Genomic DNA, 25247 nt, shown 5'->3' on the forward strand with positions numbered 1-25247 from the left:
TCACTTCACTGACAAGATCTCTACAATCAGGGAAGAGATCTCTCATCTTTCTTTTTCACTTTACAATACTTCCCCTAACCTCACTCCCTCTGCTGTTCTATGTTCATTCGCACCACCACAGCGGAAGAGGCTTCTGCTCTGCACCAGTCCTCCCGCCCCACCACCTGCTCCCTAGATCCAATTCCCTCTCATCTCATCTATACTCTGTCTTTTTCTCTTCTACCTCTCACTAAAATTCTTAATCTCTGTCTCTTCTGTGGCATATTTCCATCGCCCTTCAAACATGCAACTATAACCCCAATTCTAAAGAAGTCCAACCTTGACCCTAACTCCCCGTCCAACTACCGTCCTATCTCGCTACTGCCTTTTGCATCCAAGATCATTGAAAGAGTTGTGTATGCGAGATTGACAGACTTCCTTGAGTCCAACTCTCTGCTAGACCCGCTTCAGTCTGGTTTCCATGCTAAGCACTCTGTGTAAACGGCACTGACCAAAGTATCCAATGATGTACTCGCTGCAAAATCTTGTGGTCACTACTCTATGCTAATTCTTCTGCACCTTTCTGCGGCTTTTGACACTGTTGATCATCAACAGCTTCTTCTCATCCGCCGCAACATCGGTCTACAAGATATTGCTTTCTCCTGGTGCTCCTCCTACCTCTCCCAGCACTCTTTCAGTGTTTCTTTCTCTGGCTCTGCTTCTTCTCCCCAACTCCTCTCTGTTAATGTCCCCCGAGGTTCAGTCCTTGGACCCCTACTGTTCTCCATCTATACTGCCTCCCTTGGTAAACTCATTAGCTCCTTTGGCTTCCAATATAATTTCTATGCGGATGACACACAAATCTATCTGTCCTCTTCTGATCTCTCCCCATCCCTCTTGACTAGTGTCTCTGACTGCCTCTCTGATATTTCTAACTGGATGGCTGCCCACTTCCTTAACCTCAACTTGACCAAAGCTGAAATTCTGGCCTTTCCTCCCTCATGTGTTGGTACTCCTGTATTTGTCTCCCTCCAAGTCAATGGTGCTAACATCAGCTCCACCACGCAGGCTCGCTGCCTAGGTGTTCTCTTTTACTCCGACCTCTCCTTCATGCCTCATGTTTAGTCTATTGCCAAATCCTGCCGCTTCCATCTCAAAAATATTGTGCACATCCAACCCTACTTAACGCCAGATGTGACTAAGGTGTTGGTCTATTCCACAGTCCTTTGTCGCCTTGACTTCTTACGTGCTACCAACTTGCACCATTACAGTCCATAATGAATGCGGCGGCGAGGCTTATCTTTCTGTCCGCCCGCACCGCCCACGCCTCACCCTTCTGTCAGTCCCTACATTGGCTTCCTGTAAGATATAGGGCTCAATTTAAATTTCTGGTTCTTGCTTTCAAATCTCGACATAATACAGCTCCCACCTATCTATCCTCCCTAATACACAAGTATGTAGTGTCTAGGCCCTTACGCTCTGCTGTAGACTTACGTCTATCTTCTTTCCGCCGTACCGCCACCTCTGATTCTCGCCTTCAAGACTTCTCAAGGGCTGCACTGTTCCTGTGGAACTCACTTCCCTCCTCTGTTAGATGCTCCCCCAGTCTCCACTTCTTAAAAAAATCACTAAAAACCCACTTCTTCATAAAAGCGTATCAATTAAACTGGTAATAGCTCCCAACTGATTCCTCTCTTGCAACTGTCATTAGTCTAATACTATCCTTACCTTTTGTGTCACTTTACTCCACTCCCTCTAGCATGTAAGCTCATTGAGCAGGGCCCACAGCCCCTCTGTTCCTGTGTGTCCAACTTGTCTGGTTACAACTACATGTTTGTTCATCCACCCACTGTAAAGCGCTGCGGAATTTGTTGGCGCTATATAAATAATAACAAAATAATAAGATCACCATACAATGGTGAGGGCACTCTTTCCATTGCAAGTATTGGTGAGAACGTTTGGTGTTAAAAAAATAGAAAAGAAAAAATAACTAAGCTAAATTGATTTCATATTATGTAATAAAGAAATTGTTAGTTTTGAAGTTGTTTTATTATAGAGGCAATTTCAATGTATCATCTCATTTCCTTTTGTTTAATGCAAAAGCACTTTTACAAACATCCCTATAAAAGTAATTTTGCATGAAATGGGTCAGATTGTTTGTAACTTATATATAATAGAATTGTTTTAGTCACATACATATTGCATTCAGATTATTTCCCCTTCGTTGGATAGACGCTCACATAGTTTGTAGCTCTTTTTTTTCATGCCAAAATACTAGCAAACACATGGACAGGTTATTCTACCTCGTTAACCTACATTTGTGCAAATATTCACACTTTTCATGCTTTTCCACTCCGCAGTTTACAATGCAAGCAAAAATGTATTGCACTAGCACAAAACAGGCAACATTCCAGTCAGTTAGTGAAATGTTGAATAGAATACCCTCTGCAGAGAGGGTCGTAAATATCTTATGCAAAGATCACAGAGTGAGGGGGGAGAGAGAGAAAAAAAACAAAAAACGAACAGTGCAGAAGATGGTGCTAGAAGGGGGGGGGGATTAATATAAATAAGTATTGAAGGTAGAAAAAAGAAAATAACGTTTTCAATATACTACAGTCAATCTATGTTTGTCTTCCAATCTCTTTCATATTCAGTCATGACGTTTTATAAAGAGTCCGAAATGCTTTATTTTTATCATTGGAAGAACTTAAACTAGTACATCGTGTTCAAATCACTAAGGTCAAGCAAACTTTAAAGATTATTATCAAGGAACAGTGAAAAAATATTTTAATAAAATGTTTTCTTTCACACAATTAATATTTCCAGTATCCCTTGTGACCCAATTTGTACTTCTTTTACTGCTACATACACAACTAGACAGTATGTACAAATGAAAAGAATATAGGTATATAGTATTATTTTTATGCGTCATAACCACTGCTGTAAAGTGTCACAATAGAAAGCAATATATTTGACTTTGAAACCCACCTAAAGGAAAACAAAAGCTCTCACGATGAATGACAAGCTGATGGCTAAGCTTGTATGAATCAATAAAGCATTATTTTACGTTCAAAGTAAAACTCATTGTGGTGGAGTTCAAAGCTTGCATTGACTGAATCCCACAGATCCCAAGTGTGGCCTGTTCTTTTACAGATCTAGGGTGTGACATCTTTTTATGGGATATCACTACAAACACTGTGTCATCTTTCTTTTCATCCTTTTAAACAAAAATGTCTGTTTACTTGATTTTTCTGAATTTATATATAACGTATATGATATCCAGGACCGGTGCTAAAAGAGGTTTTATCTTTAACATACATAATGCTTAGTTTTATAAAAAGCATAATGTGTTCTTTCATCAAAGTTGAGCAGATAGGTCCTAAAAAAGTGCAAAGTAGACAGGCTCCTACAGTGCAGTATCATTTATTAGCAGAAATGCGAATATATAAAAAACAACATAAAAAAACTCCTCCATCAACCTTTCCGATTTAGGGTACTCAGAGTAAGGGACTTCAGGGGGTGATAGTTTGAAAAGTCACATAAAGGTTTGTCTGATTCGTATCTTGTGAAGACTCAGTAGCGCGACTTCACTGTAGTGAAGTCCCGGGTATGGAGCGTCATGTGGATCAGGCTTGCAGCAAGTCAGTAATCATTCGGTGCCTACGCGTTTTCGTGAAGCTGCTCTCACTTCTTCATGGAGCGTCATTCTTTAAACACAATATGTGTTATGATTTGCTATAGACCCTCATCCTTTCCCCCAAACTTGATTCAATGCTAACCAGCAGGATAAAGGACAATGACCTGAGCTGGAGGTGATTTTAGTCTGTAGTAGTTTGGTATATTAAGAGGAGTCACACTAGAACTGTTTTGAGTTATGCTTCCAAATTTCTTGTCACTCTTGGCAGAATTCCCTGCCCTTCTGATATTTATTTTATGTTAGTTTGGTGTGGTTGATGATGACAATTGAAAATGAAAAGAAACTGTAGGTAATAAAAGGTGAAAAGTTTTCTTAACATGTGTTGCTTTTTGACACTTTTTTATATTTTGTTACACCGTTTATCACTGTTTCTTATTATTCACATGGAGGATTAATACTTGTGTAGAATTTCAGCTTTCTACGGATCCCATGGGAGGGATGTTGTTAAATGTTAATTTCTGTCATAGACACACATACACACCTTCTATCATACTGTCCTTCACCCATTCATTGTTGGTCATGCTTTTCCTGTTTTGTTTCGCATTATAAGTTTCCATAGTTTGGCTTATTTCTATAACCATTTATTTCATAAAGGACTGCAACTTGCAAAATATTATCTAAGTTCTAGACTCATTTAGAGTCAATTACTAGGTAATGCCCAGCACATCACCACCTTCTAATTCTGGTGTTGTAGCTCAGCAAGTTATGTCAGCGGCTGTGCAAATCTTAATGTTGCTGGTTCAGATCTCGGCCATTTAACTTTAAAGCCAAATGAAAAGAGTACTTTTTCATATTATGTCTATGAATTGTTTTCTAGTATTTTTTTTTATTTAAATGACTTCAAAATGTTTTCTTCAGTGGTTTATTTTAGTGTACCCGCATCAGTGGATTCTAGAAAACACTGCCTTTATAATGAACAACTTGCATTCTGCTTGGTTGGAGTTACCACGTAAAACAATACATATGTAGTACAGAAAAAGTTTAGTTATAGTAATGATTCTTTACGATTCTGAACAATCTGACATTCTACATTTGTACTGAGAGGTTTTGTGCATATAAACAAATACTAATGTATCTGGTGCAAATAAATAAATATATAAATATTAAATACATGTAGTATAAAAATATGCTTAAAAAGAACTTGTCATATACTATAAATGAACATTCTGAAAAGCTGTTTTCAACAGAATATAGAAGAAGCTTCTCTCATAGATTCCTTTGTCCCCATTGTGGGATGTCTTTTAGTCCTTGCAAATTCCTGTGCTCTCAATGCCATTATTTCATAGCATTCTAACGTTAAGGAGTAGCAGCAAGTGCATCTATGATGCACCACTCCTCTGTACTCCCAGCATAACTCAAACTCAAACTCTTTGAAGGTTTCTGAACTTTTCTCCTCTTGTGCCTTTCCATATTGTTTTAAACGTGGCTAAAGGTGTTAGAAAATGAACAAATATCTCAGCACCATAAATCATTATTACAAAAAGCCAGACAGAGAGATCTGTGCCAACTGAAGATCAGGACACCCAACTGCCCCACATTAGACAAATGACAGAAGATGCAAACAGATCAGAATTTACAAAGTGATCGTTCACACTTTATTACTCTTCTGTCTGTGCTACCTTCTTCCTTTGCATGGTCTTGCTTTCCAGACTACCTTCCACCAGACAAGCAATTTCAAAATTAATAGTTTGGTCTGTCAACTTTTTACAAGAGACTTAATTTGAAATAGATCATAACACTGCTTTTACATTTTAAAGTTATATACTAATTTATTTTAAAAAATTAACTTGCCTATTACATTTCTTCATTGCAATAAAAAAAAAAACATCCCTCTACCTTTTTAATTTCTATTTTGCCTAAGGGCCCCATGTATTCATCATTTGCCCTTGGTTACTATCAGAGGTTATTTTTTGGTTGGGCATGAGAATCAGTATAAATGACAACACATTACCTCTTTTGATCTTCTGTCGAAGATCTCCTTAAGTCTCAAAGATCCAACGGTAGACTTCTTTGATCTCTGTGCTGCTAAAGAACATCTAGCTCTCTTTCAGACTGAGTGTATTTTAGCATTGCAGTGGCTCTACCATCCATAGTTGACCTGAGGCTAAGTTTATATTTATTGATAAGTTTTAGAATACTGCATTCTTATTTATTTTGGTTTTGTATTTTCAGGAGTCCTCTGCCTTCCAGACAGTTTGAATCTCCATAGAGAGCACCACAGGCCCAATAAACCAGGTGATGTACAGATGGTTAGCCAATCAGAACTGAGGACTATAGAGCAGTCTTTGCTTGCCACACGTGTGGGAAGTATTGCAGAGCTCAGTAAGTACAAGCCTGTGAATATTATTTACTTTTTTCCCCCTTCTTTTTTTCTTCCTTTTTTTATACATTGGATAGCTATATATTCCGTGGGAGACAACCATAGCAACAATAACATAAGCAATTTATCATAGTCCAGTGTATTTATGGCAAATGCAACAAAGATGGATGAACCTGCCACCTGTACAGAACATTGATTTCCATCCTACACCAGAGGATAAAATACATTTGTTAGAATGTACTTCATTCATAAATTTCAAAAGCAAAATCTAAACAAAAACTAAACTGAAAAAATAAATAAATCTGAAACTAAGAACTTTGTTCTTTTAACTTGTTTTACATGGTAATTTACATGCTCCGTTTAATAATCAATATAATTTGCAGGGATTATCAATTTTACTTACCTAATTTATATACACTGTATGTGTGACTGAAATTAAAGTAAAATCAAGGCAGTTTATTATAGCAAGAAATGCAACACTGCTCTAATGGTTGGTTGGATTGAAAGTAATATATAATTAGGTATCTCCATCACTGCTTCGAGGGAGTAACAGCTTCACTTGTAGAAGAAAAAAATCCAACTAATTGTGATATGTTGTGATCATTAGGAGCATATTATTAAACTTACAACATTTCATAAAATGCTTAATACATTTAGAATTTCCAGATCCCAATAATATAATGAAATCAACTTGATCATCATCACTAAAGTCCTTATCAAGCATGCCACTATAAAACATAATAGAGTTATAAAATATAATTAAATGCAAAATTTGCATAACCCATGAGTAACGTGTAAAAAAACATCTCCAGCATAATAAAACCGCTTAATATATGAAAACTCAATTCACCAGTATGTTGAGTATTTGAGACCTGTTATAATCTCTCCGTTCATTTCTTGGTGACCATGTATCAGAATACACAATGGTACAAATCTCTGTTTCTTCCCTAGAGTACGATAGATGATCTCTGATGTAAATACCAAAAGTGTGTGAAGATAAAATAAGTACATTATGGATATTTCTCATTTATTTTGAATACTTGTATTGGTATTTACACAAGTGATACACCTTCCTACTAAAGGGATTTAGTGTTCTGTATCAGTAAGGAGTCTATTCCTTGTACATGCTGAAAATCAGGTTCTTTTAGAATTAAACATTGATGCTAGTCTATGAGTTATATAACTTAATAATCTACACAAAACATACAGGTTAACCCCTTAAGGACACATGACATGTGTGACACGTCATGATCCCATTTTATTCCAGAAGTTTGGTCCTTAAGGGGTTAAACACCTAGGCTTTAATTGAATATTTTTATGTATATGTTTTTAAAATTATCTCAATCTGTTAGAAAACCCTTTGAGATGATTAATCTACAGAAGTTACCATTAAAGTAGATGGATATTTTGTAGATAAATAACTTAAAAAAAATCTAAATAATTGTTGTTTGAAAAGCTTATCCAAAGATATTAAATCGAGGCCCTAGAGTCTACAGGACCCGACTACAGCATTATTCCACACACTCTCGGAAGATCTACATTTTATATAATTTCAAAATAATATTATATAATTTGTGTGTACACAAACCTAATTAATAGTAGTAAAATATGTCAAGCACAGTTCCCAATGCTAATAAAATATGTTCTCGTGATGGAGTTTGGTAAGTGGCAAGCCACTTCTGATCACCTTCTGAAGGTTTGGCAGTCATGGATCTTGAAATCTGACTAATAATTCATATGCCTGAATTCACTGACTATATAAACCCGAAGATCGGATCTGGTGCTCCTTCTGTCCGTGACTCTTTTTTTTCTCTTCTCTCACTCATTTTCTTTCTCTTCCCTTCGTTCTATCTTTCACATCCATTTCTGCTATTTTTTTTAATGCTTCACAATGTCTTCTGAATTCACTCATTTACATTTGTTATACAATATTTACTTTGATTTCGTTTTCCTTGTCTGATTATTATTAATTGTTAGATTAGCATGTTTTGGTTGATTTGTATACCCTAAATATACATAGCTATATTTTAACAAATTAAAATATAGGTTTTTCCTGATACCTAAATAAAACATATAATTCATTAAGATCTACATTAATTCATGAAGATCTACATTGTTCCTCCTTATTAACTAACCATCTAAAACTTCAGGTTGACTATTGCAAAAATTTAGGTTTTTACTTACGAAGCTAAAATAAGTAAGAGATGTTGCTTGTCAAAGTGAATTCAAAGTGAATAAAAAATGTTAGGCCAAAGCAGCTGATCTGGAAGCATAATTCTATAAGATAATTTTTCAAATTCAGCTATTTTGGCTTTAAATTTCAAATTAATTTTGAATTCTCATTTTAGTGTATACTTCTGTTGATTAATATATATAAAAAAATGGATTAGGACATTTTGAGTGCTGTTAGTTATCTATATTTTACATTAGGGTTTGCTCATGTAACCTCCATCGGCTGCCTCCATAAATCACAGTGTCCAGTACTACATCGTTAGCCTTTATCAACCCTATTTCTTTCATCTAAAAAAAAATGTCTTCAATCCCAACCTTTATCCAAGTCTGAATTCCCGCTCAATCTATTCCTTACTCTTGTTCCTCTATATTCAAACTGAACTCCATCTTCATTCCCTAATCCCCTGGTTTACTTGATTGATATCCATATTCTCATGCATTTTTTTGGCTCTACTTTCCTAATGCCATGTTCTAGTCCACCTTCATTCCATGCCTAAGTCCTACAGCAGCATTCTAATTGTATCTAACAGATGTAAGCCTTACGCATCTAGCTTGGGCCTCAATTTAATATGCTTTCCAAATGATTCAATACTATTAGAAAACATTTCCAAAATATTGTTTTACAAAAAATCCCATATACTTTAACCCCTTAAGGACACAACTTCTGGAATAAAAGGGAATCATGACGGAATATATCCGTCATCTGTCTTAATGGTGACTTTTGTAGATAGATCATTTGGAACGTTTCTCTACCAATATTGAATAATTTGGAAAGCCTATTAAATTGAGGCTTTAGTGTTTTGACCAAAGGATTATGTTTCTTTCCTCATGTCATCTGTATATCAATGTCTCTATGAATCTCCATTAATTCCTGTGTCTCACACCCCATTGCCCCCTACTCTTGTGCATCCCTTCAACTCTTCTATGTGTCTTTCCCTATTCACTCATTTCTCTGCCTCTCCCATATCTCGTTTTTTACGGGTCTGGCTGGTTCCATTGGACTTGATGGAGTGTAGTTTTACAGCAAGACTACTACTTAGTTACTACTATGTAACTAAATAATTCCTCTATCTTCTTAATTATGTCAGTTAATACTTCTTCCATTCCTATGTCCCTCTCTCTCTCTGTCTCATCTATGTCTCTTCTCATCACAATAGGCACAGAACAGGGCAGGGTATGTCTCATGATCTTGACACTGCAATACATATATGTGTGTATATTATCCCAATGTGTCACTTTAGGCCAATATAATCCAGATATTATTATAACGGTTTATTGTGGTGGACTGAAAGAGAACTGCAAAATTTAATCTGGAAGAGCAGAGCTGGAAAACTGAAAATACTGATTTTCTAACTAAGTTATCCATCTGTGTGGTTAGTCTCTTACAGGGATAGGTAACCTTCGGCACCCCAGATGTTGTGGAAAACATCTCCCTTGATGGTTTGCCAGCATTATGAATTTAAGAGCATTATGGGAGATGTAGTCCAAAACATCTGGAGTGGCGAAGGTTGCCTACCCCTGGTTAGGTGGGTGATTCCCTACCTAATGCACAGTCATATGTTTTAAGAAAGACTAACAGTATAATTATATTATTGGATGTATTACTACACAAAGCATATTATGTGGTTAAAGTCTTACATCACCCTTTTCCCCCAGTTCTATCTCCGGCTAATCTCATATTTTAATTTTCTCTCTCAATACTCTGTTTTCCCAATTTTCTCTAATTTACAGCTTCCTAATGTCTCAGCCTTCCTGCTCCTGAGTAGCAACTGCTGTTTCCTTACTTGTTCACAACCACTGGATTTCACTGAGCCATACAATTTATCTAAATTAGCATACGTTTACAATGGAGTTCAGTTATACCCTAACAAACTCACTGAGAATTACTCTGGAGCACAATAATAGCCTCTCTTGTATTGCTGATTAATGTGAGGATCATCAGTAGCCTTACAGTAGCCTGCAATAAGTGTGAGGTTACCACTGAGCCTCAGAGTAATGTGAAGTGAGTATTTGAGGCTCAATTGCACTGCAGAAGGCAATCCCTGAGCCGTACATTAACCTGCATTAGTATAGGATTCAATAATGGCCATTAAAAGAGTAGGCTACTGCTAGTCAGGAAAAGAAAGGGAAAGGGAAGAACCACAGTCATAAAGAAATGTAAGTAAAATTTTTAAAAAATCACGCAGTCGGAGAGAAAGCAGGGTTTGGTAGCATTTATTTAAAATAATGTGATACAGCTTGTTGGAATAACTGAGCATGGTGTTCTGAGGTTTTTGTTTTAACACACATTGGTGGTCCTGCTACATCAATTGGGTTGTAGTTGGGAGAGGAGTGGTAGGTGTTAACTTTAATCTAGCTTGTGCATGGCTGTCTGTTGTAAAGGTTGGTCTTTCCTCATTGTAGTGGGGAGAATTTAATGGTTGAAGGAGCATAATGGGATGGTGCTCTTGCCAACATTAACATGCAGCTTCCATCAGTCACAGAAGACAGCCAATGTGAGGAGACTGCAGATCAGTTTCTGAGGGATTCAAAAGAATGTTAGTAATGCTATCTCCCCTCTCTAAAGGAGCCCACTTTGAGGGTCATTGCCAAGGTTTCTCATGGTAATCCCTGTAAAAGTCACTTACTGCCATGGACATCCGCAAAAGATTGCCAAGTACTGTTTATGATTTGCTGTAGTTGACGCCACCAAAAAAAAAATCTATCTAAGAGGTTAGTGGTTTTCTTAACACCTAGATGCCCTTCTGGAGGATTGTCATGGACCATTTTGAGAGCTTTAGCCTGCAATGAAGAAGATACATACAGGAGGTGACCCTTAAAAATAGTAATGTTTTGGATAGGATTTTTTTGAGATGGTTAATGAAATGTGTAGTGATCCAGCTAACACTCTCAGATAATAAGTGTGACCTACACTTAGGGTCTTAGATTAGGAGAGCTAACATAAACCACTAGCAGGAGCTTCCAGCATTCACTTCTCACTTCAGAGAAACCCCAGGTAAGAAACCATTAGAAAACTATTTGATTACTTACACTGGCACCAAAACTACTAAAGTACACTCTCTAAATTGCATGACTGAGAGTGTTCTTTTCAAGAAATTCTATATTTTATGGTCTACATTAATTGTCATTTTAAATAACAATCCCTTAAAGGAGATGATGCCACTGTTCGAAGAATTACTAAACTGTCAAAAGTTCATCTCATATGGCGTAGGAGCACTTATCAGGTAAAAGAAGTCTAGAGTAGTATGTGACAGAATGGAGTGTATATAAGGCACTGCTCCAAGAGCTCTGTCCGAGGAATCAATCTCCTAAGGAAGGGATGAAGTTGCTATATTTAAAATTGGAGTGGTAAAGCCATGCTTCAATGACAAATAGGTCAACAGGTTTGATAAGTCAATTTCAAAGCAACAGTTTGCTAAGTGAGATAGCAAAAAGGTTTTAAAACAAACAAGTATTACTTCATAAACGTCCTTTAAAAATGGGCAAAGTGCAGTAAAGTTAGTAAAGTTTTTTTTTGTTTTTGGAGTGATGAACTGAACCTTAGATTCATCCAGCTGGATGCTGGAGAAAGTGATTACATATCCAAGAAAGGAAATACTTTTTTCAGGTTTAGCATATAAATAATGGGTTTTCAACATGGAAGAGCCTAAATGGTTGGATAATTATGGATAGTGTTAGAGTACATGATGTTGTCATCTAGATAAATAACACAGACACGAAGTAGGTCTCTGAAGATATAGTTTAGAAAGTATTGGATCATGGCTAGGGCTTTGCAGAGCCCTACAGGGCTAGGCCTAAAGACAATTTATAATTTATAGCCTTTTTCTAATATATATGAGGTCATAAGATGCCTCTAGGTCCTGCTCCGCTCTGTGAATATTCAGTATGCAAATTCAGTATGTATCTTATAGTTTTGGGAGTAGTTGGACCAGAGGACACCAGAAACTCATCAACAACACAAATAGGCAACAAGATTTATTTTTATACACAAAATCATAATCATTGGGAAGTTGCTCTGGAATCAACAATGGCTTCAGTTTGTATTTTTTCTTGATTCCATTGTAGAAAAAAATAAATAAGGTAATCAATAAGTATAATTCCTAAACCACTGGAGAGGTGCAAAATGGCAAAGAGACTTTATTTTAAGACGGTATCAGCCATTTTGTCACAATATTTCTGTACATCATGACTAAACTCAAACAACGTACTAGTTGTTTCTTTCAAGGTCACAGATATTCATTACATATGATACATATTCAAATAATAACCCATTGAAGCAAAAAAAAAAAAAAAAAAAGTCTATTTTCTTCTGCAAAGATTTCCATAATAAGTTTTAATGATTTAATGTGTTAATTAATATTTTCAAGCACATAACTCCTTTTCATGCTGGTTTTGTTTCATTTAGGTTGTTGGTTCTTCTGTGATAATACAACAATCTGTTATGTTCTCATTGCTGTCACTCAGCTTTTTGCATTATTAGAATTGAAGTGAAATCTTGAGGAAGTTGAGAAAATCAGCTATTTAACCCCTTAAGGACCAAGCTTCAGGAATAAAAGGGAATCATGACATGTCACACATGTCATGTGTCCTTAAGGGGTTAAACTTAGAACTACCTGGCATGTCCTCTTAGACAAAATGCATGAGCATATGGAATATTGGATAATGTTGTTTAGAATTAAACTGATGGTTGATTTACTTGAATAGCTTGGCCATTACTGCCTTCTTCTCGGTTTACTGGTTCCTTTCAAATGTGATATATGTATACACATATTTTAGCTCGCAAATGATTTGCATGTCAATGGTGTAAATGGTATTTTGCAGAAAATAAACATATGTGATTGCCAACATAGGATTTTAAGCTTCTGAAAACAATCATTTTGGCATACTTTTAGTGTTGAAGGTTTAGTGAACTCACTTCCAGTTTATAGAATAGAAATACATTGACTGGCAGAGACAAATACGGCCAAAAACATATGTTTTCGATTAAAATATTGAATGGCAAAGTTAAAAGCAGCTGAGGCATGATTTCACTCCCATTTAAAAGGTGGGTAGGGTCTACCACACATATGGTTTAGAAAAGGCAAGATTGTGATGGAATAATCCACAAAACATATGTATGAGCTTCTGACTGTAATCAAGGAACTCTGACCACCTTTAAAATGGAAAGCATTGTGTTAGCAAGCTAGTGTTCACTTTACAGTGAAATCCTTACATTTCCAACTTTGGGAACTTACTCACTGCCTTTTCATCGGCTACAGACAGAATACACAGGGCTAAACAGAAACAATGTTTGTTCCTGGAAAAAAAAAAAAAACTTCTGCTTTGTAAATGTAAAGTGGAAACTTGCTATTTCTTCATTGTGGTTATGTTGTACCAATACTTGTGTAATTATTTGCATTCCTCTTTTTTCTGAGTCAATATAAGACTTTTCTGTATAACCAACAAATGGACTTTATCTATTTAGGCTAGCACCTAGTTTAGAGTTGGGTGTGTGTGGGAAAATACAGCTCGATTATTATTATTTTTTATTGGTCTTGTGTATGCTTACATATAAATGACTTGGGTCCCATTAAAAGATAAAGCATGGACAGACATGAGATGCTAAAAATCTATCTAAATGAAAAAATAAATATTTAAGGCATCTAAGGCATATTTGTTATAGTGCCAGTAGGTCTGCCCCAGTTACCCCCCAAAATCTTTTCTTTCACTAATTAGAAGGCTTGGAAGCCAGGCTTTAAGCCACGCCTCCAAGACCTCTAGTTATGAGAGCCAGGAATCTCACTGTCACATATGTGTTTCACGTCTGCGCACTGCATGTGCACTGTCGTTAAAGTCTGCCAGAGAGGATCACTGTATTTAATGATTCTCTATAGCAGAATCTTAGGCGCATCACAGCGAGTGTCACTTATGCGCTTAAGATCCACAACGAGGAGGTCCCTCTATGAGCAGCATTGGATTGAACCGTCATCCTGATGGCACGCATCTAGGATACCATCACTCAAGGAGGAGGTCACGGGAGTACAGAGGGAGACTCGGCGCTGGAGAAAAGATGAGTCATTTGTTTTCTTTCAATTCATTTCTTTTATTTTTTTCAATACCTGGTGGTGGGCATAAACAAAACAGACACATCCGGACTGCAGTGTTAGCAATACATATGTGTATTCCTAATGCTCTAGTGTTCCTTTAAGTAAGATGAAATGTAATAGGGAGTGTAATACATTTCCCAATATATTCATCTACATTTTTAGCTTGAGACAAGAATGCTTTACATTGATATGTTAAGTGTAACAATTTACCAAGAACCTTCAAAAACAGTCAGCAAGGTTCACTATCATTATCACACAAATTAGAAAGACATCTCATACAATTCCCAACAATTCTAAGAAAAGAGAGCAGAACTATTACAATTTGGACACGGACCATAACTTATTGTAACCACTGGTTGTTTTTTTCTAATGATAAATACACCGAACAACATAGTAAGGATTACCATCCCTCCAACTATAGAGAATTAAATCATTTTCCATCTCATTTATTTTGCCCTAAAATATGCAGATATCATCTCAGTTCTCTACAATTTCACTTTTATTGAAAAAAAAAGCATCCCCCATTACTTAGCTCAGTTTCCTTGCTTGATCCTTGTGCTGAAACTATGTTTTTGATATAATATTTTTTAATTATTTATTAACACCAAATTATTGTGAATTGAAAACTGCATTACAAAATTTAGGGAAGTAGTTCTGTTTTGAAAAACAAAACAAACAATTAAAAAAACTCACAACTTAACCTAAATTTGCAATTTGGCATTCAATATAGTGTTTAGTGAATGATTAAACTTTATTTTCCAAGCACATATGGCCCTGTTAGATTGCTATTGAATATTCTCTCTTTGAGATGCCCTTCTGGCAAATATATAATGGCAAGCATGTTGGTACAGTATGGTTCATGTCACACCATGTATGCTATCAAATGTATGAAAGAATAGAACTCTGCAGCTCCATTCATTTAATACATTTCTCATACTGAAATTCTTCTGCCATTAATCAAAAGCTGTAAGATGTTCATAGGAATTATATAGGTCACAGAGAATACTGTCACCACAAATTTTGACTGTGAATTGAAATCACTAAATACATTTTGAAATGCTCCAAGGTGAGCCTCCAGTTCTAATAAATTAAATTCTGTGCAAACATTTCAGCCTTTATGCATGTAAAACGTTACAAAAATTCTAAAATATACACCAAAAATAATAAAATAAATAATAAAATATATACCAAAATAATACAATGAATGGAGATAGAATTTCATTTGAAAAATGTTTCAGTCTCACACCAAATGCTCTACATCCCCCACACCCTTACCACATGTTTCTCATTCCCTACAGAAAAACTTTAAAGGATTCTCACATTCTTCGCATTGTGTCTTAACATGCACCCCGATTTCTTTCTGCAAAAATGTTCAAAATGTTACTTCCACTAAACCAAAATCCCATCCCTTCTCCCACCAATCCCCATTCCACCTTTCTTTATTGCACATTCCATTAGCTGCCTTTAATAAAAAAAAAGAAAGTTAATATTCAGTAAAAGGATTCATGATTCTGGATGTTTTTTTTTTTCTAAAATAAAGTTAATATTGAAAAAAATCAATTTGTCCTAGAAATAAACTAGGCCAGGACAAAACACAAAAAGTAGTGAATGAGGGAAGTGAGACAGATGCATTGAGGGTAAGTATATGACAGGAAGTGAACAGAGACACTAAACCTAATAGCTAATAACTAACATTTATGTGAACATTTATGATTAAGTCTAATATAAAAAGTGGGTAATATTAAAATACAAAAACCCCATTAGTCTTTTATTGTAAGTATTCATCCACTTTGAAGGTGAAAAATGTTTCCTGTTGTGACACACAACTAATCAGCCTTTTGTGTCTTGCAAGGAATCCATTAATTGTTTTTGGTAGATTCATGTATGTACGTAGTGGGCATTGGATGAGATATTCCCCTCAAACCAACCATGAATTCCCCAAATAATGACAGACACTAAAACTTGGATATAACAGGCCACAGCATTTATTAAAACATCCAAATACTGTGTAACGCATCCAAACGTATAATACATAATAAAACAATCATAAACTATACATATATTCAACGTCCGCCTTTGCCAGCAAGTCTTGGGAATCTTCCTATAGCGAAATTTCTCCTTATCTTTATCCGACTCCTTCCCATCCTTGTCCCCCAGAAGGAGGAGCGTCCTCCAAGGACAACAGGGAAAATATCTTGACAAATTCCCCTTTCCAGATCTTTTCCATAATTTCCGGCTTCGGATGCAAGCCCAGGGGTCCCGACCAGCACATATACGCTGCCCCCTTCGCCATGTCCACGACACCTGTCGGACCCTGTAAATCCCATGGGATGCCCCCCCCGCGACGGCACCGCCAAGGAGGCCGCCAACCGACCACCAATAAACCGCGCTAAGAACCAAGCTTACCACCCCACCTGCAGACTTACCCGCCACGGGGACAGGAGTAACACACCAAGCGCAGCTGACTGCCCCTGCGCCAGCGCACCCCGCTCCCAATGGGAAAGGAGATCCCGCAATCCCGACATAAGCCCACCCAGACAACAAAGGAAATTGGGTCTCCCGTGATGGTGCCCCGGGCAGTGGTGTATCCTGGTTTTGTGCTGCCCTAGGCAGGACAAAACTCAGGCGCCCCTCTCCCCCCTCCCGCGACACCCCCCCCAACCCCCCCCCCCGTCCCGCCTTCTAAATACACACAAACACAAATTCACTGACAGATACGCATACACTAGCTAACAGACACACACACACAGTCAGACACACACACTCACTAGCAGACACACACACTCACTAGCAGACACACACACACACACTCACTAGCAGACACACACACACTCACTAGCAGACACACACACACACACTCACTAGCAGACACACACACTCACTAACAGACACACACACTCACTAACAGACACACACACTCACTAACAGACACACACACTCACTGTCAGACACACACACTCTCTGCCAGACACACACACTCTCTGTCAGACACACACACTCTCTGTCAGACACACACACTCACTAACAGACACACACACTCACTGTCAGACACACACACTCTCTGTCAGACACACACACTCTCTGTCAGACACACACACTCACTGTCAGACACACACTCTCTGTCAGACACACACTCTCTGTCAGACACACACTCTCACTGTCAGACACACACACTCACTGTCAGACACACACACTCACTGTCAGACACACACACTCTCTGTCAGACACACACACTCACTGTCAGACACACACACTCTCTGTCAGACACACACACTCTCTGTCAGACACACACACTCTCTGTCAGACACACACTCACTGTCAGACACACACACTCACTGTCAGACACACACTCTCTGTCAGACACACACTCTCTGTCAGACACACACTCTCACTGTCAGACACACACTCTCACTGTCAGACACACACTCTCACTGTCAGACACACACACTCACTGTCAGACACACACACTCTCTGTCAGACACACACACTCTCTGATATATAATATATTATAATATAATATATAATATATATAATATAATAATATATAATATATAATATAATATATAATATATAATATAATAATATAATATATATAATATAATAATATATAATATATATAATTATATTATATATTTATTATATATTATTATAATATATATATTATATATTATTATATTATTATATTACATATTATTATATTATATATATTATATATAATTATATTATATTATTATATTATATATATTATATATTATATATATTTAATATATATAATATAAAATATATATAATTAATTTAACCTACCCCCCAGCCTCCTTACCTTTGGGAATGCTGGGGGGGTTTCTCTATCTCCCTGGGGTCTAGTGGGGCTGCCGGTCGGGCTGCTGGGCTGGTTTCTGGGCGGGCGGCTGGCGAGGGAGCTCTTCCTCTGAGCTCTCTGCTCAGCTCCCTCGCGCGCCGCAGAGTGAGGCTGGGAGCCGGAAGATGACGTCATATTCCGGCTCCCAGCCTCACTCTGCGGCGCGCGAGGGAGCTGAGCAGATCGCTCAGAGGAAGAGCTCCCTCGCCAGCCGCCCGCCCACCCGCCCGCCCAGCCCAGCCCATCAGCCCGACCGGCAGCCCAGTTAGCCGCAAGGCTAACAAGGCACTTGCCCTGGGCATTTGGGGGCGGCGTTTTTTGCCGCCCCCTGGAAAATGCCGCCCAAGGCAAATGCCTTGTTTGTCTTGCGGCTAAAACGCCCCTGGCCCCGGGACCAGCCGGCGGCACCAAAGTCAAAGCAGGAACCTGTGAAACGGAATCCTGAGACTGTACTGTGGCTCCCATGCTCACAGGAGCTCCAGACACCACCTGCTGGACAGATCTGCAACTGCACCCAAAGACTGAGAAAGTCGTGGAGAGTCAGAGAGCCCACACCCCAGAGTAAGAGGCTGCTGAAACAGGTAAAAAAAAAAGTCCAGAGAGGTGTAGCTGAGCAGGGGAGGGAGAGAAAAGAGGAGGGGGAGCAGCAGAAAAAGGGGGGGGGGAAGAAAACAGAGGGACAGAGGGAACAGAGACAGGAAAGGCCTCAGACCCAGGAACCCCAGAGAGGGACAGCCCCACAGGAGGGGGGGACGTTAGCAAGGGGGAAGGAGTGGGAGCACCAAGAGGAAGTGGGGTAGCTGCCCGCAGACTGTTGTTGGCCCGGCTCCTAAGTGGCACTAAGGTCAGTTTAATTTGTCACCACCCACTTCCTCACATACAATACTCCCACACATAACAAACAGACAATCATGTTTTATCCATTCCCACACTCATACATGTGCCCTTGTTTGCTAAGCTGCGCACTCTCCCTTGCGCCTTAACAGAATACAAAAAGTAATTTAATAATATTAGTAATAATAATAATAATAATATATGAATGTATGTTTAAATATTTTATTTTTGGAAAATGTTGTTAACATATTTTGCTAAACTTTTATTGTATCAAACCAGAAATACCTGGGGCTAGCATCTAAAAAACAAACAAAAACATTTGTAAAGTGTTGTGATTGGCCATACTGTCACATAATCTTCACCCTTCCTACTCACTGTACTATTCCAGCAATCCAGAAAAGTAATTTCTGATTGTGCTGGAAAGAGAGAATTATCAGGAACAGAAATATAATTTTTACCTTCACTGGAAAACATGTTATGGCTATGTAAATGCTGTGATTTTGCATGTTTCCAGAGTAAGCAAGCGCACATTTTTTGGCTATATTTATTGACATTATTCTGTTTGTTTAATAGCTTTGTTGTGCCCTAGATTTCAGTTTGTTCAGCTGTTTTTGAAGCTTCTCTTTTTTTAAATTGGGCATGTCCTTGCATAAGCTGTATTGTGTTGGATATTTACTTAACACTCCGCTTCTAGTAAAGGCAAAGCATGAGAATGGTGATACGTATTTTGAAGGGCATTATAGGTAGTTTCCTGTACTGGTTGTTATTTAAGGAATGTTATCTAACAAAAGTAAAATTATTAAAACGGAATCTATATATTCTATAGATATATATATATATATATATCTAAATAATCATCAGTCCATCCACCCACAAACTCACCCACCCACCCACCCATAATTCCTTAGATCAGTCAGAACACAGTCATCCCAAGTCTCTTGGTAGGTCCCGGTAGGACTTCCACATATTTAATGCGGCTCCCTGACACCTGCACACCATGTTTAATATACTGGAAATCACACACATAATCTGAGACACAATGTGTGTCAGATTGTGTGTGTTTGATTTCCAGGATATTACACATGTTAAAATGCTCTCAATAACTGTCCCTCTTTCCCCCTACTGAATACTCACCCCATGGGTGTTTTTTCTGAGCAGGGGCCCATTCGGGTGCCCCAACCCTTTAAGAGCTTGAACAGGCCCCTGCAGTATCTGCCGGATGGGAGGGAGGAGGAGGAGGCAGCACCACCACAAGAAGCATGGAGAGGCTGGAGTGAGCAACTACATGCTCACTCCCATCAGCCTTAGTCCAGACCACAAAAGCTAAGCTTACATGCGGCTGCAATGTTTGTGTATGTGTCAGTGTGTGTATGTGCCAATGTGTATCTTTGTGTCAGTGTGTATCTATGTATATGTACCAGTGTGTGTACATGCCAGTGTGGGCATCTGTGTGTCAGTGTGTATGTGCCAGTGTATATCTGTGTGTATGTGCCAGTGTGTGCATCTGTGTAATGTGCCAGTGTGTTTGTACCAGTGTATAGCTGTCTGTATGTGCCAGTGTGTGTATGTGTGTGTATGTGTCAGTGTGGGCATCTGTGTGTATGTGCCAGTGTGTATGTGTGTATGTGGCAGTGTATGTATTTGTGTATCAGTGTCTATCTGTGTGTATGCGGCAGTGTGGGCATCTGTGTTTGCCAGTGGGTGTGTGTATCTGTGTGTATGCGCCAGTGTGGGTATCTGTGTGTGTATGTGCCAGTGCATGTATCTGTGTGTCAAGTTGTGTATATGCCAGTGTGTTAATAGTGTGTGTAAATAGATGTGATATGCTGTGTGGATGCCCATGTGGGGGCCCCCATGGGGAATGTGGCATGTGGGGGCATGCATGGGAGAGGGAGTGCAACCACCTCCCTGAAATGAGTTTTTGCATGTTGGGATGTCTGAGAACATACCTTGAACATCTACTTGCCAACAATACATTTTATGTAAATATAACATAAACATAAAAAAACTTTGGGGATGATGGATAATTCGAACTAGTAGAGCACAAACAGGGAGAGGGAGGCCTCCCTCAGTGGCAGACAGGAGGGGAATGCACCGAGTACTCCCTTCCTGCACTGCACATGACCAAGCAGAAACACAACAGAGGATCTCCAGCCTTTTCTTATCACAGTATGTATATTCCGTTAAATGTTTGATATGCAAATTATTTACCAGAAAACGTGTCATTAGAATAGCCTTTTAGTTGCTCTACTTGACTGCATGGATAAAACTAAACTCTAAACTACAAAGAATATGTCATAATTGATTGCTTAATTTCCTTTTCCCAACACTGTGATGAAAACTTTGAAAACTATTCAATAGTGCTAATTAGACCAATGCAGTTTTTATATTTATAGAACACAGGCAACATGATTCTGTAATTTCCATTGCTCTCATATGCAAACCTCCAGTGCAAACGTGCAGAACCAGACAAGTTCATAAATATCAAAAAGGAAACAACTGTTTAAAGAAACACTCCCAGCACCAAAACCACTACAGTGCACTGTTGTGAATCTTGTGTACAACTCTGTGTAATTCTGTGTTTAATTTTATTATATGTTGAGGCTGGCTAGCAAAACATAGTTCAAAAGACAAAATCAACACAGTGGCTTTCCAACGAGGCCCCCAAATAATGGCCTTGATTCAATATGGTTTCTTAATGATTCAATACTGTTAGAAATACTTTCAAATGATTTATCTACAGAAGTCACTATTAAAGTCTACGGGGATTTTTCTTGGTAAATCATTTGGAATGGTTTTTGTAACAGTATTGAATCATTTGGACAGCTTACTAAATCGAGGTCATTGTTAGAATAGTATGTGTAGACTGTTTCAAGATAATTTGACTTGTTTATAAGCTATAGATCTCTAATACTTCTCAATAAGAAGACTATTTTAGAAATATATAGCAGCAACCTAGAACAGATAAAGCCTTGAAAGAGAGTATTTTTTATTTCAGATGCCAGTTTTCCCTTTCTTTCTTCAGTAAGGTATGCTTTTTTTAAAAAGAAATGGGTGACATAATTTATAGCAGTTCCCCGTGAGGTAGAAGGACAGATCAGTGCTGTCTCAGCCAGTTGAAAGCCAGCACTGGAGCAAAGGTGAAGGTAAATGGTTCTATTCAAATATATATATATATGGGCAAACATCTCCACGTTGGTCTCGTTTGTCCAAAGGACAATGTTCTAGAAGTCTTGTTGTTTGTTGTCATGAACTGTCATGAACTTTAACTTTTAACATGTTAACAGAGGCTTGTAAAGTGTAAGATGTATCTCTCTTGTGTATTGCAATTTCTCACGGTCTGACCTTGGAGTGAATTTGCTGGGATGTCTACTCCTAGGAAGATTGGCAACTGTCTCGATTGTTTTCCACTTTTGAATAATTTTTCTCACTGTAGAATGATAGACTTTAAAGTGTTTGGAAATGGTCTTATAACCCTTCCCAGTTTGATGGTCAGAAACAATTGCTTCTCTAAGATCATTACTGATGTCTTTCCTCCTTGGCATTGAGTTAACACACACCTGAATTCTCCAGACCAGCAAACTGCTAAAACTTCGGATTTTATAGAGGTGGTCACACTTGCTGATGATCAATGGATCAAGAGCATTTGATTAGCAGCACTTGTTTGCTAGTTAGCCTCCTAATTCCTATGGAAACAGTAAGGGTGTACTTAGTTTTTCACACATAGCTTTTCAATTTTGGCTTTATTTTTCTTAAATAAATCATGACACAGTGTAATATGTCATGTGTTGTTTTTTTATCTGAGGTTGTGTTTTCCAAATTTTAAGACCTGCTAAGGAAAAAATGATTGTGATTTTGTCCTGATATGTAAAACCATATAATTCAAAGAGGGTGTACTATATTTTTCTTATGACTGCGTGTGTGTGTGTATATATATTTACACCTATATGTGTCAACATCTAATGTGCATTTTGTGGCCAGTGAAAAGGTTAAGCAGTAGAATTGAGTAATATATAGTTTTGATTGTTAATTGTAGCAATTTGAATAACGGATGGAAATTCTTATTATTAGTTTGTCTGAATATACACCACGTGGGATTTTTTTTCTCTCTCTCTGTATTTACTCGCTAACTTTGTTAATCTCGCTAGTAGCATTGTATAATTTCTGTTGATGATGATGTTAGGTAGGTTTTTGTAGCGGAGCACAATGTTAAAATCCCCGATCTCCGCTGGTTCCACAGGTAAATCCACTGTCAGCGCTGAAAAGTAAGGCAAGTTCCCAAATCCTCCCAATAACCGGACGAAACACAGTTTGGGAGTCAACTAACTGGCTTTATTCACAGACTTCCATATTTATGCAGTTCCCCATGCAAGGGGTTTCCATACAGTAGTTTCAGGGGATTTCTCCCATCATGCAGTATAATTATCCCAACAGGCTTTGCTGCACGAGAGGGATACTCCCACTAAAATGGACGATTAAGTGGATTATCCCCTCGTGCAGCAGAACTGACAATCTACATTAAAATACGTTTTCTGAGAGAATACCGCTCAGCTCCCAGCTGAATTGACCGAACGCCGCATGAAATACACTTAACCATCGAGTTCGGTTTGAAACTACCGAACAACGATGGGGAACAGAATGTGGCGAACGCGGAACTCCCGAACGCTCTGGAAGTCCAGCGGTGTTCGGATCATTGAGTAGCCGTTTTCAGTTCCAGGCTCTCGACGACCGAACACCGCTGCAGAGACAAAGGATCCAAGATGGCCGACCGCTGCATGGTCGGTAGCCGAACGACGGCCACCTAGGAGAGCCTTCAATTACCGATTGCAACATTGTTGCAATCGGTTAATTAGTGCCACACGACTGTGAGTGTGTGGTCTACCTGGGGAGCCCGCATTCGTTTGGCGAACGGCCCGTCAAACGAAAGGTTTGCATGCTGGTAGCGTACGGCTGCCAGCATGCGAACGGTCATAATATAATGCATACACGAACAAGGTACATAGTAATACATTCAGCCTACGGACAACCTTTGTTAAGTAGAGTCCAGAAGTGGCTAGGTTTGCCACAGTTTTATAATGCACTCAACTGGTTTTATAATACCATAAGGTTATGTGTGTATGCTGAGAGTGTTTTCTCTCGCTTTATACTGCAGAGAGAAAGCAAGATCTTATTTTCCTTCCTCTCTCTAATAAATAATACCTTTAAAGGCTGGTGCAATGACACAAATCGCCTACTGTTCCTGCTATGGCAGGAAACCTGTGCTGCATAGCTTAAAGACTGAATTGCAGGGTGAATAAATGGCTGCACCTACATTCAATAAAACGTGTGGGTGGATGGTAGCTGTAACTTGTACAAATGAAGGAACTACTCACCCTATTTCTGCAGAAGCAAATACTTGAAATAAATAAATACAATTACTATGCAGATATCTATTTAACTTACTTTGCACATTAATAACAGATTTAGAGACAGAGTGTAAATAAAGAAAATAAGGGAAAGCACTGGTAGATCCCTTGACACTTCTTTGACAGTGGTTATAGTACAGGAATCAATAATAATATCAATGATATTTACTTTGAACAGCATTTCCCAATTGGTGTTCCGTGGAACCAAGAACAAAATTGGGATTCCGCTGCATTTTGCCACATACAAGCAGGTCGGAAGGTCGGAAACAGCAGAGATCGCGCAACCACAATCTCATAAGAGATCGCAGGAGCGCGATCTTAAGCCCGCCCTGCCGTCAGCCCGCCTTGCCATCAGAGCCCGCCCTACCACCCACCCAGCTATCAGCGAGCCACTTAGACTTAGCTCGTCCCTGAGAGAGCCGGCTCAGCCGTCAGCCAACCTGCCCAACCGTCAGCCAGCCCACCCAGCAGTCAGCCAGCCAGTTCTGCCGTCAGCCATTTTCTATCACTCGTGGTAGAGGAGTGATAGAGAGTGGATCTGATCGTTAAAGCGCTGTTATTGTCATAGATTGAAAGCTCTGTTAGGTAGGGACATAGTAATCTATGTTAGGCAGGGACATAGTAAGCTCTGTTAGGTAGGGAAATATAAATCTCTGTTAGGTAGGGACATTGAAATTCTCTGCTAGGGACATTAAAAGGCTCTGTAAGGTACATTAAAAGGCTCTGTATGGGGCATTGAAATACTCTATCAGGGTTATTTAAATTCTCTGCTAAGGACATTAAAAGGCTCTGTACGGGACATTAAAAGGCTCTGTCAGGGGCATTGAAAGACTCT

General features: G+C 38.5%; 1 protein-coding gene across 1 annotated transcript in view; it reads left to right on the top strand.

The window, feature by feature from the left end:
* The window catches only part of ABTB3 (ankyrin repeat and BTB domain containing 3), a 257031-nt gene that overhangs the window by 121507 nt on the left and 110277 nt on the right, over positions 1-25247 (top strand). Inside the window, exon 2 of the mRNA XM_063447789.1 lies at positions 5849-5998. Within this exon, the coding sequence (XP_063303859.1) occupies positions 5849-5998 (150 nt within the window). The remainder of the gene's footprint in view (positions 1-5848; positions 5999-25247) is intronic.

This window comes from Pelobates fuscus, chromosome 3 (assembly GCF_036172605.1).
Source record: "Pelobates fuscus isolate aPelFus1 chromosome 3, aPelFus1.pri, whole genome shotgun sequence".
In the NCBI taxonomy this organism is placed as follows: domain Eukaryota; kingdom Metazoa; phylum Chordata; class Amphibia; order Anura; family Pelobatidae; genus Pelobates; species Pelobates fuscus.